A 14,745-nucleotide genomic window follows, 5' to 3' on the forward strand; every position below is an offset into this window, starting at 1 on the left:
GAGCGCAGAGCAGCCGCCGCCGCGGGCAGCGGGAGCAGCAGCGGCCGGAGGCCGGCGGGCAGCGGGGCCGCCTCCTCTCGCCGCCCCGCCGCCGAGGGTCGCCCGCCCTGGCCATGGGCAGCCCCTAGCCCCGCCGCAGCACCCCGCCGCCCGGTGAGTGGGCTCCCGCCCGGGGGCTCCGGGGGAGGGGAGGGCAGGGCGGGTGGGCTTTGTTCGGATTTTTTTTTTTTCACCCCAATTATTATTATTTCTTTTTATTTTCCCTGCCTTTTTGCTTTCCTCCCCCTCCCCTTTTCCGCATCCCTTTATTTTTAGCTGGCGGCCCCGGCGCACGCCGAGGAGCCGGTGCGGCGGTGGCGATGCAGAAATCAGGTCTGAAATGTTCGGAAAGTGATGCAGGCGAGGGGGGGTGGGCGGGCGGGCACGCCGGGCCCCTGAGCTCCGGCATTTTAATTTTTAATTATTTTTCCCACCGTAATCTCTTTTAATTTTTAAACGTGTATCATGTACGCCAAGGTTTGGGTTGGTGCTGGTGGTGGTGGTTTTTTTTTTCTTTCTGCTTCTAAATAGCGTGCTTCCTTCTAATCTAATCTCCCCCGCTCCTTGTGCAGAGACACAGGAATGCATTGCAGCCCCGTTGCCTTTCTCGGGGCGGGGGGGGGGTCCAGGCACTTCCCACAAAGTTTGGGCAGAGGCCGAACTCCCGGGCACCCGGCGGTGGTCCTGCCCCAGCCCCCGGCCCGGGCTGCCGCAGAGCGGGGCGCAGGCAGCGCCGGGGGATGCTGGAGCCCACGCCTCGCTCCATCCCTCGGCAGAGCTCCCCCTCTCCCGGGGCCGTCCACCAGGCTGGACCCACCGCGCAGCACTGCAGAAGGGCCGGCGGGGTGCAGAGCCCCCTGCCCCGCTCTGGGGAGCCCCCGGTGGGTGTCTGCAGCCCCCACCCCTGGCTCCCGCGGAGCCGCTCGCGGGTCCCGGTGGGTGCCGGTGTCAGCGGGACCGCGCACGCACTCGCCTGCTCCTCCGTGAGAAGTTCCCCCGTGGGATGGGGAAGCGCTGCCGGAGCCGCCTTGGCTTTCCCTGCCGAGAAAGTCACGCCGATGATCTGGAGTATAAAATGGAGGAGGGAAATGCCTGGTGGCTGCTGGGGACGGGGAGGAAACGCGCCGCCCGCAAGAGCCGCAGGTTCACGCTGTGCCCGGGACACCACGGGCGTGGGGCCAAGGCAGCCCACGGCCACTGGCCACCGGCCACGGCCACCTCGCCGTCCCCTCGCGGGGTGCCCTGCCTTGCAGGTGTGGCAGGGCTCGGCTTTGGCCAGGAGCCCCGTGCGGGACAAAACCTGCCCCAGTGCATCCCCAGGTGGCACAGAGCGGGGCTGGAGAGACCCCCCAGTGGTACACAGGGTGCTCCCCTCCTAAGGGTGCTCCCCTGCAGCCCTTAGGGCCGCAGCCTCCTCCTGCCCTGGGCGCAGCTGTGACCCCGAGGGCTGCAGGGGACAGCAAAGGCAGCTGGTGGCAGCAGGGGTGTCCCTACCGCCTCTTGTGAGGCTACAGCGCTGTGGGCAGCCCGGCTTGGTAGCCCTGCAGCAGTTATTTTGGGGGGGGGGGGGGGAGGAGGGGCAGGCTCCCGAGGAGTCACTGTCACCCCGAGTGCCAGCGGCTGCCCAGTGGGTTCAGGACACAGCAGGGTGCCACGGTGGGTTGTGCCGTTGACTGATCCCACAGCAGGTGGGTGGCACCAAGATGTCACTGGCCACCCCAGGCTGGGCAGGAGGACATGGTGAGGAGAACTGGTGCTCCTGGGGAGCTCCTGCAGCTCTGCCAGCCCACGCTGGGTCCTGTGGTGGATCTTGCACGAACTGCATCCATCCACCCCCACGCACCAAAATACAGATGACAGCTCCCAGGCGCTGGGTTGTGCTGATGGGAACAGCTTGCCTGGGTGCTGAGCAGACAGTTTCTGTGCTGGGCTCAAAGGGCACCAGGAGAAATGAGCCCCATGGGGTGACCAAGGCAGAAACTTCAGCCCAGCTCCTGCATTTAAATCCCTGGGCAGCACAGGGACCAGCTAGAAGTGCCTTAGGGGTGTTTTGGCTGCTAGGCCATGCCTCTTCCAGCAAATTTAACCTTAAACTGATGCCTGGCTCTTTCTCCCCTCTTTTCCAGATCAAAATGACTGTCAAAGCTGTAAAAATGCCGTGCACGGCTCCAAATGTTTATACTAAAGTGCCTGATGGAGGATGGGGTTGGACAATTGCTTTTGCTTTCTTCTTTGTGGAAGCTCTAACGTACGGCATCATAAAATCGTTTGGCGTCTTCTTCAATGATCTGATGGAAAGCTTTGACGAAACCAACAGCAGGATATCCTGGATAATATCCATATGTGTGTTTGTACAGACCTTCACAGGTAAGAGCAGCAGGGTTCAGCACAAGCACAGCGGGCAGTTGTACTGCTGACTCAGCATATGAGGACCTGGTACTTGTGACTCTTGGTGTCTCTAATGGCTTCACTATAAGTGATAGCCATAAAGCCCAGAGGCTGCATGTCCCTGAAATAACAATAAATGTCTCTGTCAGCCTGGCAGTCCCTTTGAGCCCCATCTCGTGTGCTTCTGCATGGTACAGGGATGTGGTCCATGTCGCTGAGCCTGGCCTGGCCGTTCAGCTCTCTCCACTGGGGGCAAAACCAAGAGTTTTAAAACGTAACGGTGCTGAAAAGGATTAGAAATTACTTGAGCCTCACTGAAATGCACTGGTGTTTGTGGATATTGCTGCAGGTTCATCCCAGGCTGCCCCGCACCTGTCTTGGTCTCTTCTGATGACTTTTTAGCGCATCCTAAGTGCCATGAGCTGTGCAGTGCTCCACAGTGGCTCCGGGGGGATGCTCCGCTATGAGGCCAACTGGGAAGGGAGGTGGCATGTCACGGGGACCTGGGCAGGGGTACAAGAAGAGCCTCTGAAGGAGATGATAGCTGGTGAAGTTGCAGATTTGGGTGCTGACCATGGCTTTCTTCCCCTCCTGCGCATCCAGCTCCTCTGTCGACTGTCCTCAGCAATCGCTTTGGTCACCGCTTCGTGGTGATGGCCGGAGGGGTGCTGATCAGCACCGGCATGGTCTCCGCCTCCTTTGCCCACACTGTTGTGGACATGTATGTCACCATCGGTGTCGTCTCTGGTGAGTTGTCCTATTCCCCTACCAGCCGAACACTTTGCTCTCTCCTGTGGCTTCCTGCAAGCGTGGCTCTGGCCAGGTTGTTTTTTACTCTCCATAGTGTGGGGAGTGCTTGAGAATTGCTGCTGCCCCTTCTGAGCTGACCTCTCTGTCCTGGTACGGGTGACAGCCTGGGCTCAAGGCTTGGCTTTCTGCCCTGTCTCACCCTGGGGACCACCCTGGGACTTGGTCCTGCAGACCACCATGCTAGTGCAGCTGTACTGATTGCTTCTGATTGACGGGGGTTGTGGGGGAGATGAAAGCTGTTCACAGGGTCAAATCCTCTAACCTCTCCTTCTGTCTCTTTTCTTTTTTTTTTTTTCTGATACTTCTCCCCCTCCCCAGTCTGGCCTGGGTGTCCTGCTCACATCCATGGCCAGGAGCTTACCTTGCTTAGGGGAGCAATTGCTACAGGCTCAAATTCTTTAAGCAAATGAGGTCCTCAAAGCGGACCCTGCTGGCTGTTTGGGAACAGAAGGCATTATTTAGCAGGTTTGGGAGGTTGGGCCTCTTGGTTTGGTTTTGTTTTTTTGGTGTTTGTTTTTTTTTTTTCCCCCTCCAATTTAAAAAAATAACATTCTGGTTTCCCCAATGATTTTTTTTTCCAGGATGACTTGCTGAGTTGGCTGAAATGATACTGTAATCTCGCCACTGGGAAAGCTGACTTAACGTGTTCTTGCATCGGTGTTTCCCCCTCCCTTACTTGTTGTTATGGCAATTTTTGGCATTTATTCACAGGCCTTGGATACTGCCTCTCTTTCCTCCCGACTGTCACCATTTTATCACAGTATTTTGACAAAAGACGTTCACTGGTCACAGCAGTGGCATCTACAGGGGAATGTTTTGCTGTCTTCTCCTTTGCACCAGGTACAGTGCCCAAACGCTGTGGCTTCATACGTGCATGCCTAAAGCACAGCGTTGCTCCAGTCCTTTTCCCCAAGCAAATAGGAGCCAAAGGCCATCAGTACAGAACTGGTGCTCCTGGACATTCCCATGAGCTGCTAAAGCCCACAGGTGGTTGCTCCTGTGCCTGTGGCAGGGTTACAAGTAATGCCAGAGACCTGGTCTAAGGATGCCTGAGCCCTCCCCAGCATGATCTGCTGGAGCAGGACGTGCCTGACCAATATGCAGCCTGCCAGGTTCCCTGCATAGATCTAGCAGGCTGAAAATTAAGACTTCAGCTATTCAAAACATTTGCAATACACGTAACTGTTCCTAAAGGTTAGTGGGCTTGTGCTCGGCGCAGGCTGCCAAACTGCTCCAGCCTTCTGGGCACCTGTCCCCAGACACTGTGTGCCAGTCACTGTGTCACCTCTGCAGCTCAGGTGGTCTGCTGCTGCGCGCGCCTGCTTGTGCCTGAAACCTGTTGCAAAGCTGCTTTGATTGCAAGTGAAGGCTTGCAATGAAGCAGTGACATGCACCTTTGAGCAGAGGAAGTCTCTCAGCTCTAGTAGCTGGTTTCAGGGTGGGGTCAGCTCAGAGAGGAAACCAGAGTGTTGGGTTTGCTCTCATTCACTAAAAATAACACCACCTTTGTGCTTGCGCATCCCAAACCTGCTGGGACCTCAAAACTGACTACCTAGAGGCTAGGTTCTGCTAGCCAGGTGTTACATGCAGCTTCTAGCTCTTGTCTGCTGCAGCTGGTGGGAGGAATGTGGGTGTCAGATCCCTGGGTGGACCAGGAGGGACCCCTGCTCAGCCTCTGTGAGAGCTGAGGTGCTTCGGACCCTCTAGGGATGAAGCTCCCATTACTTCACTAGCTGTACATTGAAAGAGCTCCTCAGTGTAACTACGGGCTTTTTTAGTTCCACTTTCTTCTGCCCTCTTCCCTCAGCAATTACTGCTTTGAAGGAGCAGATTGGCTGGAGGTACAGCCTGCTTTCTGTCGGGGTGCTACAGCTAAGCATCGTCATCTGTGGATCACTGCTGCGACCCATTGTCATCAAAGAGCAAGAAGAAGTGAAAGCACAGCCTCCTCCAGAAGAGCCCACGGAGACAAAGTACATGCTTGAAAATGAGCAAACACGCACCTCAATAGAGTCCATAGACTCAGGAGTAGAAATAACTACCTCACCCAGCAATGTGCCTGGAAACACCAAAGCAGAGCCGAAAAGTGAAGAACCAAAGGAACACGTACAGATACTTGCTGAAAATAACAGCACCCCTCCAGAACCAAAAACCAAACTACTGGACTTTTCTGTGATGAGAGACTATAGCTTTATCTGTTATGCATTCTTTGGCCTGTTCGCTACCCTGGGCTTCTTCGCTCCCTCCCTCTACATCATTCCCCTGAGCCTCAGCCTTGGCATCAGCAAGGACCACTCTGCGTACATACTGTCAGCCATGGCCATCGCAGAGGTCTTTGGAAGAATTTCAGCTGGCTGGGTCCTCAACAAAAAGCCTATCCGCAAGATCTACATCGAGCTCATCTGCGTTGTTCTGCTGTCTGTAGCGTTGTTTGCCTTCCCTTTTGCCTCTGACTTCTGGGGCTTGATGACATGTAGCATCTTCTTTGGGTTTATGCTGGGAACGGTGGCGGGCACGCATATTCCCCTCCTGGCAGAAGACGATGTGGTTGGCATCGCCAAGATGTCTTCTGCGGCTGGAGTCTACGTCTTCATTCAAAGCTTAGCTGGGTTGGCTGGACCACCCCTTGCAGGTAACTCAAACTTTTATAGTCTTAACTTTTTTTTGGTATATTTGATAGCTATGGGTGCTGGTCTCTGTCTAGAGAGTGTTCTGGCAGTGCTAACCGTAGTGCTACCCTAAAAGCTGTGCAACTAGTATTAGACTCCTGGAGCCAGAAGACTACTGCAATGCAGCTCTGCAGAGTCCCACAGATGAGGCAGTCTCCACTGAGGAACCTCAGAAGGAAAATACTGCAGTGCTGCCCTGATCCTGTTAGAAACCTAAACCCGGCATCACTTCAGGCTCTAGCGAACGGCAGAAGCAAATCGCTCTCACTGCGTGTTCCTGCTGTTCGCTGCAGAAAGGTGAAGTCTCTATCGCGGTACACAGATGCCTGAGATGCATCAGGCTTAGTGGTACCCAGAGGCTTCTGACTTGCCTGAGGACAACACTGTACCCTTGGAGACAAGGTTTTTACTTTTTTCAGTTGGCATCGGCTTGTTGTCGAGTAGCTTGTGATTGCAAATCAAATGATGCAGTGGTACCTGGATTAAAAATCCTATAGGAGGGATGAATGGATGGGTGAAAGAGAGTCAGCTGTGGCTAACTGCTGTATGTGTGTTTTCTTTAGGTGTCTTAGTGGATACGACACAGAACTACAGCTCAGCCTTCTACTCCTGTGCTGCTGGCATGGTCCTGGGTGCTGTGTTTCTGTCCCTGGTGAGACCGTGCAAGGCTGGGCTGTGCCACCGCCAGCAGCAGTGCACACAGGAGAGTGTGGTGGAGGTCGCCCCAGATCCACCAGATGACTTTATTGAAATGGATATTGGAAAAGCAGAAAATTCAGGAAAAGGCTGTGATGGCGTGGCATAAAAAACCGTTCCTTCTCAATCTAATCTACTCAAGACTGGGGAAAATGTCAGCTCTGCTCCACGTTTTAAAACTACATTCTAAAGGGAATGTGAAATTTTAAATGTGAACAGTTGCTACCGACAACTTTTTTTATTATTAGAACTTTTTTAACCAACAATGGAAAGCTCCATAGAAAAATACGGATAGCCACATAAGAGTAACTTCTGTCTAGCATGAAGATGTGATGCACACTCCTGCTTTCCCAATAACAAGCATAAGTAAAGGTTTGACCGATCCACACAAACTGAGAATAGCAACAGCAGAAGCAGCTCAGCCTCTGCCTGTCCTCATCCATCCCCTACCACAAATACCATGCAGGCAAGAAACTGATGATACAAACTGGAGACGAGCTTTTTGTACACCGCCAGTAGCCAACTGACTCTTCTTCTGGAAGAATATGGACTCATGTTTTAGATTTGAGGAGGAGGCTAGGCTAGATAGCTGACTTAAGAACATTAGCAATGGTTTCTAATTAACTTGAACATCACAAATGCTGGGAAGTCATAAGGCTCTGTATGTCTTTATGGCCAGTTATTACTGCACATACTTCATAAGATCATTTTTCTTCTCCCAACTGGTATCCTTAGGACTGTTTTTCTATTGATAGTCAGATCTGATGTACTGTTTCTAATTTAACTAGTATTTATTAATTTATTCTCAGATTGTTAAAGGAGGTTAGTTTAAACTGGAGAGGAAAAATAATCTTTTGCATAGCGGAAAGCTGTCTTGACATCCATCTCTTCAATACCTATCTTGTATTGCTAGCTTGTGAAATTGTTGGGAAACTTACTCTTACAGCATAGTGTAGCTGTTTTTAATAGGTAGGTCTTAGGTAACCCAGTTGTTATTTAAAAAGGAACAAAAAAATACTAAACTACAGCTCGAGCATCTCCTTCCATAAGGCCTCAGCTGGTGTCAACGGACCTGGCTCTGCTGCTGCCACCAGCCCAACCCCGCAGGGAGGATTTGGCCCAGTATGTCTTAATGTACCTGAAACCTTCGCTAAGAGGTGCACCTGGGAATCTCTGCCGCATCACAGAATGATCATGGGAAGCCCCACGTCACCCAGCCCCAGCAGCCTGCCACCCCTGGGGGCACGGGGCTGCTGCTCGGAGCCGTACCCCCTTCCCTGGCTCTCCCCGCTCCCCCAAAGTCAGCACGAGGGTTTTTTTGGGTTTTTTTTTTTTTTCCTGCTGACTTCATTGAGACATGAACTGGAGCTTGTGCACGTGGAAGGCGTGAAGGGAATGACAAAAGACAATGTATTAGCTGTTCATTTAGTCTTAATGGGAGAGATTCCTCCTCCCAGTGATGCAAGCTTGCTTACCCCACCTATATGCATCTTAACGCCTCTAGGCAACTCAGGGGGACAAATAAAACAAGTCTGTTTTGGTTTGAGGGGGAAAACCCCCAAACATTTCTGTGTATTTAAGTGGAAGTGGCATCATGCATTAACTGCTATGCTGACCTGTCTGTATTTTGCCAGCCATAGAAATGTGGGACAATCTGAGAAAAGAAAACCACCACCACCAACAAAAAAATCAACCTCTTGGGAAGGTGCTTGATGTGTTTTTTCTGTCTTAGGTGTCAAAAAAAAAAAAAAAAAAAAAACAGGCACTCTTGCAACCAAGTGGCTAGAGCTATTCATCCTCACTGCCCGAGACCTGTGGTCTCGTGTCCTTCTTCTGCCTCAGCACTTTATCATGGCCAGCAGAACCTCGCTGCATTGCACCCAGGACTGGAAGACCCCTTACAGAGAACTAGAGTTTTGTGAATCAGTGAGTAAATGAACAAATAACAATGTTGCATTAAGATGTAGTTTTTATTTATTGTTAATTTATGATACTTCAAGCATTTTGGTAAATGTTCTGTAGACTATAATTGTAAGATTATTGAAGTCTTTGTGATATGAGACCTCACTACAGCACTTTGCTATTACAACTCTGCTTGGAAGTGGGATAAGGCCTCCAGGTTTTGCGTGTGTGTGGAAGCTCCCTGTTCTGCAGATTCACGAGGTTCTACTGTAATTTAATTTTTTTTTTTTACAAAAATTTCCAATACAGATCAAATAATGTTTGTCACTGACCTCACAGTACGTTTCTGTTGCTGTCTGTGTAGCGGCACGAGCAGGGGAGCGAGTGAGTATGTGTGTGTGCGGGCGCAGAAGACCCAGAAGCAGGCTTTAATGCGTTCAAAGCAGGATTTACTGATTTGTTTGTAACAGACCTAGTGGACTCTGGAAATACTCTAAAACACTGAGTTTTGCAATAAACTTTTTCTTTTTTTTTCTTTTTTTTTCTTTTTTTTTTTTTTTTTTTGAAATAAAGAAAATGAAGAAACTTTCCTCTTCTCCCTCTTCTCCATCCCTAGGAGGCTGGCTCACCCATCACCCCACGGGGTTCTTGCTGGGTCTGGCCACTGCTACCCCTCCCCGCAGGGAAAGCATCCAGTATGGCTGTCACATGCCACTTCCCCAGCCCGGAGTAGTGTGTTCACCCTGGAGTTGGGCAATCCTCTGCTTTGGAAGCTGTGGATTAGTGCTGACCTCAAGGGTACTCTTATAAACCCTTACTGGGGAGGCCTGATTAGGAGCCTTTTCTTCCTCTGAGTGGTAACTGAATTGGTGGCACTTAGGAACATTGCCCTCAAGTCTTAAAGAAGCACACAATCATGTAATTATTTTATCTCTTTGACTTGCAGAATACTTTCTCTGTGCCAGGCTAGGCAGCTTATGTATCCAAAATCAACCTACCAAATAGCAAGACAGTCGCAGTAAAGGGCAATTCTCTTCCCCCTCAAACCTTATTTCTTTTTACACCAGCTGAGGTGCACCCTTCCCTGCATAGCCCGTAACTCCTGGCATCACCAAACCCTCCAAGGAGTAACGCTGCTTAATTCCAAATATCAGCACGTGTATTAGAGGTGCAAAGGAACCGCCTGTGGAAGGAACCATCACACCACTGATGTGGATCAGGCACAGTTTGGTTTCCTTCTTGTTGCAGAAGTCCTAGGACAGGTGACCATGCATGCAAGTGGAGCAGGCTTAAGGCAAATACCAAAGTCCTGGGAAACTAATCTGTCTCCAGACGGGACTCTGGCTCAATGACGGCGGGGAACAAACATTATTGGCAACAACTTCCCCAAAAACACCTCCCCTGCCCCCCAGAAAAAGCATTACAAAGGCTGCACACAGCTGACAAACAAAAGCACGTCAAACAACACTATCGGCTGTCTCCCTGCACAGCAACTATTCCTAGCAATCCTTCCCACCCGGTTTAAATTAATTACCCATGACCTCCTCCGTTCTCCTGGTACAAAGGCACTAAGGCCAGTACAAAATTGGATAAGAATACTTACTTTTATTCAATAGCACTGTAGATCTACTTTGTACCAGTAAAAAAGAGGACAACACGGGGCAGAACTTACTTCTCCAAGCCTCGGTATTCCTCTCAAAGCGGTTGTGTAAGCTCTTAGAGTCAACGAGCCCGGTGCCAGCCAAATGTAAATAAAGGAAATTGCACAAGGTCGGCTTGCAGAAGGACAAAAAGCCCTCAGACTGTAGGTAGCTATCCTTTCTGAAGCAGAAAGGAAGCTGTACAGTGGGTTTGTTTGTTGTTTCGGGGTCTTTAAAAACAAAACCCCAAACCGACAAACCCATTTTTCCATTTGGAATTGAAAGGAAGGGCAACCTCTTGTTCTCTTTCACTTATTTTAGATAAGCCGACGTCAGGTACTTAAGGGGACAAATGGATCTTTAAAAATAGCTAAACTGGTTTTGGAAAAAAGTAAAGTAGGTGCTTACACAACAGTGCAATGTTTTAAGGCTTCCCCTCAGATGTTACTCGTTAGCATCTGAGATCATCATTTTCCAGCTGCCCGTAGTAAACATGACCTGAATTTTCACAGTGATGCAAGCCCAAGCAAGCAGCCTTCCTCCCTCGTTCAAGCTCATCTTAAAGATGCTTCACAGGTTGGATTTAGGAAAACATCCCTTTAACTTCCGGCTTCATCTGAAGGCTGAGAGGGAAAGTGCTGCTGGCCAGAGGAATTATGGACACTCGATGTCCACACCAAAAGGCAGAACCCCTGGTCACCACTGGCATACTGCACCGGCCGTGCATGGGAAAGGCTCCTGGGCACCCGGAGATGCTGGCAGTTCAAGGAGCTGGTGAGCAGCCACGGTGCCTGCACGCCTCCCGCCGACCCAGGCCACCTCTGGGGGTCCTGGCAGCAAAACACAGCAGTTTTCCCCTCCCCAGTTTCACTCACAGGGACTTTGACTCACAGGATTTGCAAATCCGTGGCTGCACTAGCATAAAGCTCGCTCTTGCAAATTGCAGTAAGTCGTCTAATAAATCAAATGCAATCCCCCACCCTCCTTCCTACTGCAGTTGTCAAGCTCCAGTTACAACAATTTGTGGTAAAATATTACTCACCAGCACTTTGGCCCATGTGGGCCGCTCTGCCTCTGTAAAGACAGCCCCCTAAATCACTGCTTTGTCACAGAAGCCGCAAGCATAACCAAAAGACTTATTACACACAGACATTATGAGAATAAGGCCAAGGAGACAATAGTTTCCCTCGCTTCCTTTTTGTCAAAGCTTTCATTAACGTCGTGAACGTCTTTTTCTACTTTATCCGCTGCCGGCTGCTTGCTGCAGTCAGCCTGGCAGAGGAACGGTCCAAAGCAGCTCCAAGGAGCCAGAGCAAGACCGAGTGGGGTGATGGCACAGCAGGGTGCTGAGCATCACCCTTCAGGGTGCTGAGCATCACCCTGTGCTCCTACTTCAGCTACCTGCTCTCCCCAGCCACACCGGTACCCACCGTCCTGCCTCTCTGCTCTGCTAATTTGCTTTAATCTCCACAAGTTTGCACTTCTGCTATGGGAAGTTATCAAAATGAGGCATTTTAAGCACTTCAAGCACATCAAGGCGTTTGCATTTTGCTGTTAATGTGGCTGGTATTTTTTTTTTTTTTTAGATGTTGCAAGTTGAAACAAAGACAAAATCATCAGTGAAGAGCAAAGGGCATTTGTGAAGTTATACCTGGGGACCGAGGATGGCCGCAGACAGGCACGGGGGGCACGGGGCAGCCAGCACCAGCGTTGCCAGGGGTGACTTTCCATACCCAGTGCTGCCCAGGCACAGTAACAGGGTGATGCTCCTGCCTAAGCCAACCACCCTCATAACCACTGCTGAGCACCAACCTAACCCCTGCTGAGCGCCCTCCTAACCCCTGCCCTAGCGACTGAGCAAACAAGGTCAGCTCTGCTCATAGTGCTGGACCCCCAGCTCAGCAGCCCAAACATGTTCCCCCCGCTTCACTTCCAGGCCATGTGTGATGGTAGGGAAGGTTTCCTGCAGTGGGTATAAACTGACTGTAGATTAATGACTAAGTAACACAGTGACAGATGCACAGATCACCTGAAGGATAGGAAGATACGTGACAAGGTCTGATTCTGACACCGCCACTTGGACAAATGTGCTGCTGGAGCTTTTTACCTGGCCCGAGACACAGCACTTGACCAAAGCTACCCAAGCCCTTCCCCTCGCAGGTCTGCATCCCTGCTTCTGGCGGTGGCCAGGCAGCAGCTGTGTGTCCCACTGGAGCTGGCCCCGGCAGCTGGAGCACAGTGGTGATGTGAGGACACCTCCACACACGGACCACTTCTACACAGGACGCAGCATCTGTGGGCAGGAGCTGGCACAGCTTTACTACACCTTAACATTCCCACGTCGCGTTCCCCTGGGGAACTCGTACCAGGTGTGAGAACAGGTTCAGTTTGCACGGAGAGGAGGGTAAAGCAGGGTGCCCTCCACATCCCAGCACAAGAAGCCAGCCTCCCTGCGGGACGGGATGCATCCCTGGGGGTGCAGGATGGGACATACCTCTACTGCTCCTCCAAAAGCAGTTCTGGGGGACAAGCTGGCCAAATATTACAAAATGCACACTGGGAAACTCAACGCTGGAAAACACGCGCGGAGCAACAGCCCATGCTCTGCTTGAAGCTGAACCCCCAGAAAAGCCAGCTCCTTCCCACAGCTGGCAGGGCTCCCTGCCTGCCGTGAAATCACTCCCTTCTCCCACTGCAGCCCCCGGGCTCCGGTGCGAGCTCCCAGCTTGCCTCCCTGTACCAAGCAGCAGCCACCGAACACCCTCCCGCCTCGTATCTTCCTCCCGCACATGCCCCCGTGGCAGCACATGGGCTTATCGGCCCCAGCCAGCCCCACGGCTGGCACCCCTGGGTGCTATCAGGTGCTGCAGGCCCTCGTGCCGCTGGTGTGGGCTCCCACCACCTGGTCCCACCGAGCAGAGGCCACCAGGCAGCTCGGTGCTGGTAGGGAAAGCCAGCACGAAGCTGGGCCCCCCCTCCAGACATGGTCGGAAAAGGCTGAAGCAGAAGCGTGTGCACTCACGGCGCAGAGCTGACTGCCATGTTTCAGTCCTCCCATCCCCATCCCCGTCCCCGTCCCTGTCCCCATCCCCATCCCTGTCCCCATCCCCATCCCTGTCCCCATCCCTGTCCTGCCGAGGGGAGGAGTGGGGTGGGGAGCCCAGGCGAGGGGGCCACACACATCCCACCCCCCAGCTCCGTACCACCCAGGAACCTGCTCCCCAACCCCCAGCAAGCCCTTGCAGGATGGACACGCAGTCGTTCCCCTGCTGCTCACAAAACACAGCCCTTTTCTGCTGGAACACGGGTTGTGCATCATCCGGCAAGGGGTCCCGTCTGCCTTCGCTGGAAAACCCCGAGCCACCCCTCCAGCACCTCTTGTGCCCACCCTCGTCCACACAGACACCCCGCCAGCCTCGCAAGACCTCCCTCCCTCGGTAACTCATGCGATTCCCCACACTCTGCCAGAAGAAAAACGCATTAAATGTGTACCTGGGAAGGAGTCTGCAGGCACAAAGGCAATTTTTCTGTTTCTTTTCCCTTTTGCTGGCTGTTCTCCTCCTGCCTCAGCTGCTGAGGGGTCAGAGCCCTTCACAGCTTCTTCCAATAACACAATCAAAGGTGCTCAGCAAAGAGAAGGTGGAAACCCGCTCCCCCAGCAGCAGACGGAGCAAATCCCGCTGCAAACGGATCACCCAAGCACTTAAAATACAAAACCCCGTTCAAACTTCAGTTCGCGAATCATTTTCACCGAGACAACCCCTCTCCTTCCCAGATCTACACTGGTATCTTCACATCTCCACAATTTTTATTCAATCTCTTTTGCACGGCTTTAAATGAGACAAGAATTTCCACCATGGTGTTTATCTTCAAGGGCTAGATGCTGATCTTCCAGCCCGAGCTACGGGTTGGATTCCTCCTTGGTTAAAAGCACCTTCAGCAGAGGGGGCCAAACTTAGCAGCGTGTAAAGGGGTAACTGGACATAAACTATATATTTATGTCCAATTCAAATTTTAATAAGCAAGGAAACAACAGCAACACATATCAAAATGTGACAGTGATTCTATTTTGAAAGAGTAATTTTTAAAATACATATAGGTGTACTCCGGGGTGTACTTTTAATAGCAGATAATTCACACATACTTTAGAGGATTTAATTGCTCACAGTGCGTAAGACCAGGAAGGGAGCACAGAAGTAGATCTGTGAAGCTGAGAGTAAAAATTAATCCTGAAAATTGTGCGCTGTGGGAACTCTCCCCCATCAGCCCGATTTGGGGCCCCGGTATGAGGGAGTCAATTTGCCAGCCCAGAGGAGGAAGCATCCTACCTGGCTGATGTAGAGAAACACGGAAGCCTAACCAAATTCTGGCCCCAGTAATTAAAAATAACATCCTGACACAGGAAATTAAACCTCTCACACAAAGCGCCAATTAAATCTGTGAACCTGATTAGAAAAGGAACTATGTAAATAACCTGGATTAAAGTTCAAGGCACCTTCTCTTGACCTCCGTGCAAACTCTGAGATGCGGCTGGACTTTGCTCCCCTCCGTGCAGCCCGTGCTGCCAGGTCCTGGCAGCTGGAGACCCAGGACATCGCGTG

At 51.6% G+C, this 14,745-nt stretch overlaps 2 protein-coding genes across 4 annotated transcripts in view; one reads left to right on the forward strand and one right to left on the reverse strand.

The window, feature by feature from the left end:
* ARSG (arylsulfatase G) overlaps nt 1-10,383 on the reverse strand; it is a 36,329-nt gene extending 25,946 nt beyond the window's left edge. Inside the window, exon 1 of the mRNA XM_056340279.1 lies at nt 10,108-10,383. The gene's annotated coding sequence lies outside the window, so the exon portion shown is untranslated. The remainder of the gene's footprint in view (nt 1-10,107) is intronic.
* SLC16A6 (solute carrier family 16 member 6) lies at nt 7-9,038 on the forward strand. 3 transcript variants are annotated; one of them, XM_056340257.1, is made up of 6 exons: nt 7-153; nt 2,166-2,406; nt 3,031-3,174; nt 3,949-4,077; nt 5,045-5,869; nt 6,470-9,038. In XM_056340257.1, exons 2-6 carry the CDS (start codon nt 2,172-2,174, stop codon nt 6,709-6,711), a joined length of 1,575 nt encoding a protein of 524 aa, XP_056196232.1. In that variant the 5' UTR covers nt 7-153; nt 2,166-2,171; the 3' UTR covers nt 6,712-9,038. The 3 variants fall into 3 exon arrangements, with proteins under 3 accessions (XP_056196232.1, XP_056196239.1, XP_056196224.1); XM_056340264.1 differs by lacking the exon at nt 7-153 and adding an exon at nt 419-1,182; XM_056340249.1 differs by lacking the exon at nt 7-153 and having other exon boundaries at nt 1,598-2,406.
* Nucleotides 10,384-14,745: the final 4,362 nt, after the last annotated feature.

This window comes from Falco biarmicus, chromosome 1 (assembly GCF_023638135.1).
Source record: "Falco biarmicus isolate bFalBia1 chromosome 1, bFalBia1.pri, whole genome shotgun sequence".
In the NCBI taxonomy this organism is placed as follows: domain Eukaryota; kingdom Metazoa; phylum Chordata; class Aves; order Falconiformes; family Falconidae; genus Falco; species Falco biarmicus.

Bases quoted from the DNA above. Each gene is read 5' to 3' on its own strand.
- SLC16A6 (XM_056340249.1), top strand. From the start codon at position 1,743: ATGTCACTGGCCACCCCAGGCTGGGCAGGAGGACATGGTGAGGAGAAC. The intron at 4,078-5,044 runs GTACAGTGCCCA...CTCTTCCCTCAG, and splicing joins TGTCTTCTCCTTTGCACCAG to CAATTACTGCTTTGAAGGAG. The intron at 5,870-6,469 runs GTAACTCAAACT...TGTTTTCTTTAG, and splicing joins GGCTGGACCACCCCTTGCAG to GTGTCTTAGTGGATACGACA.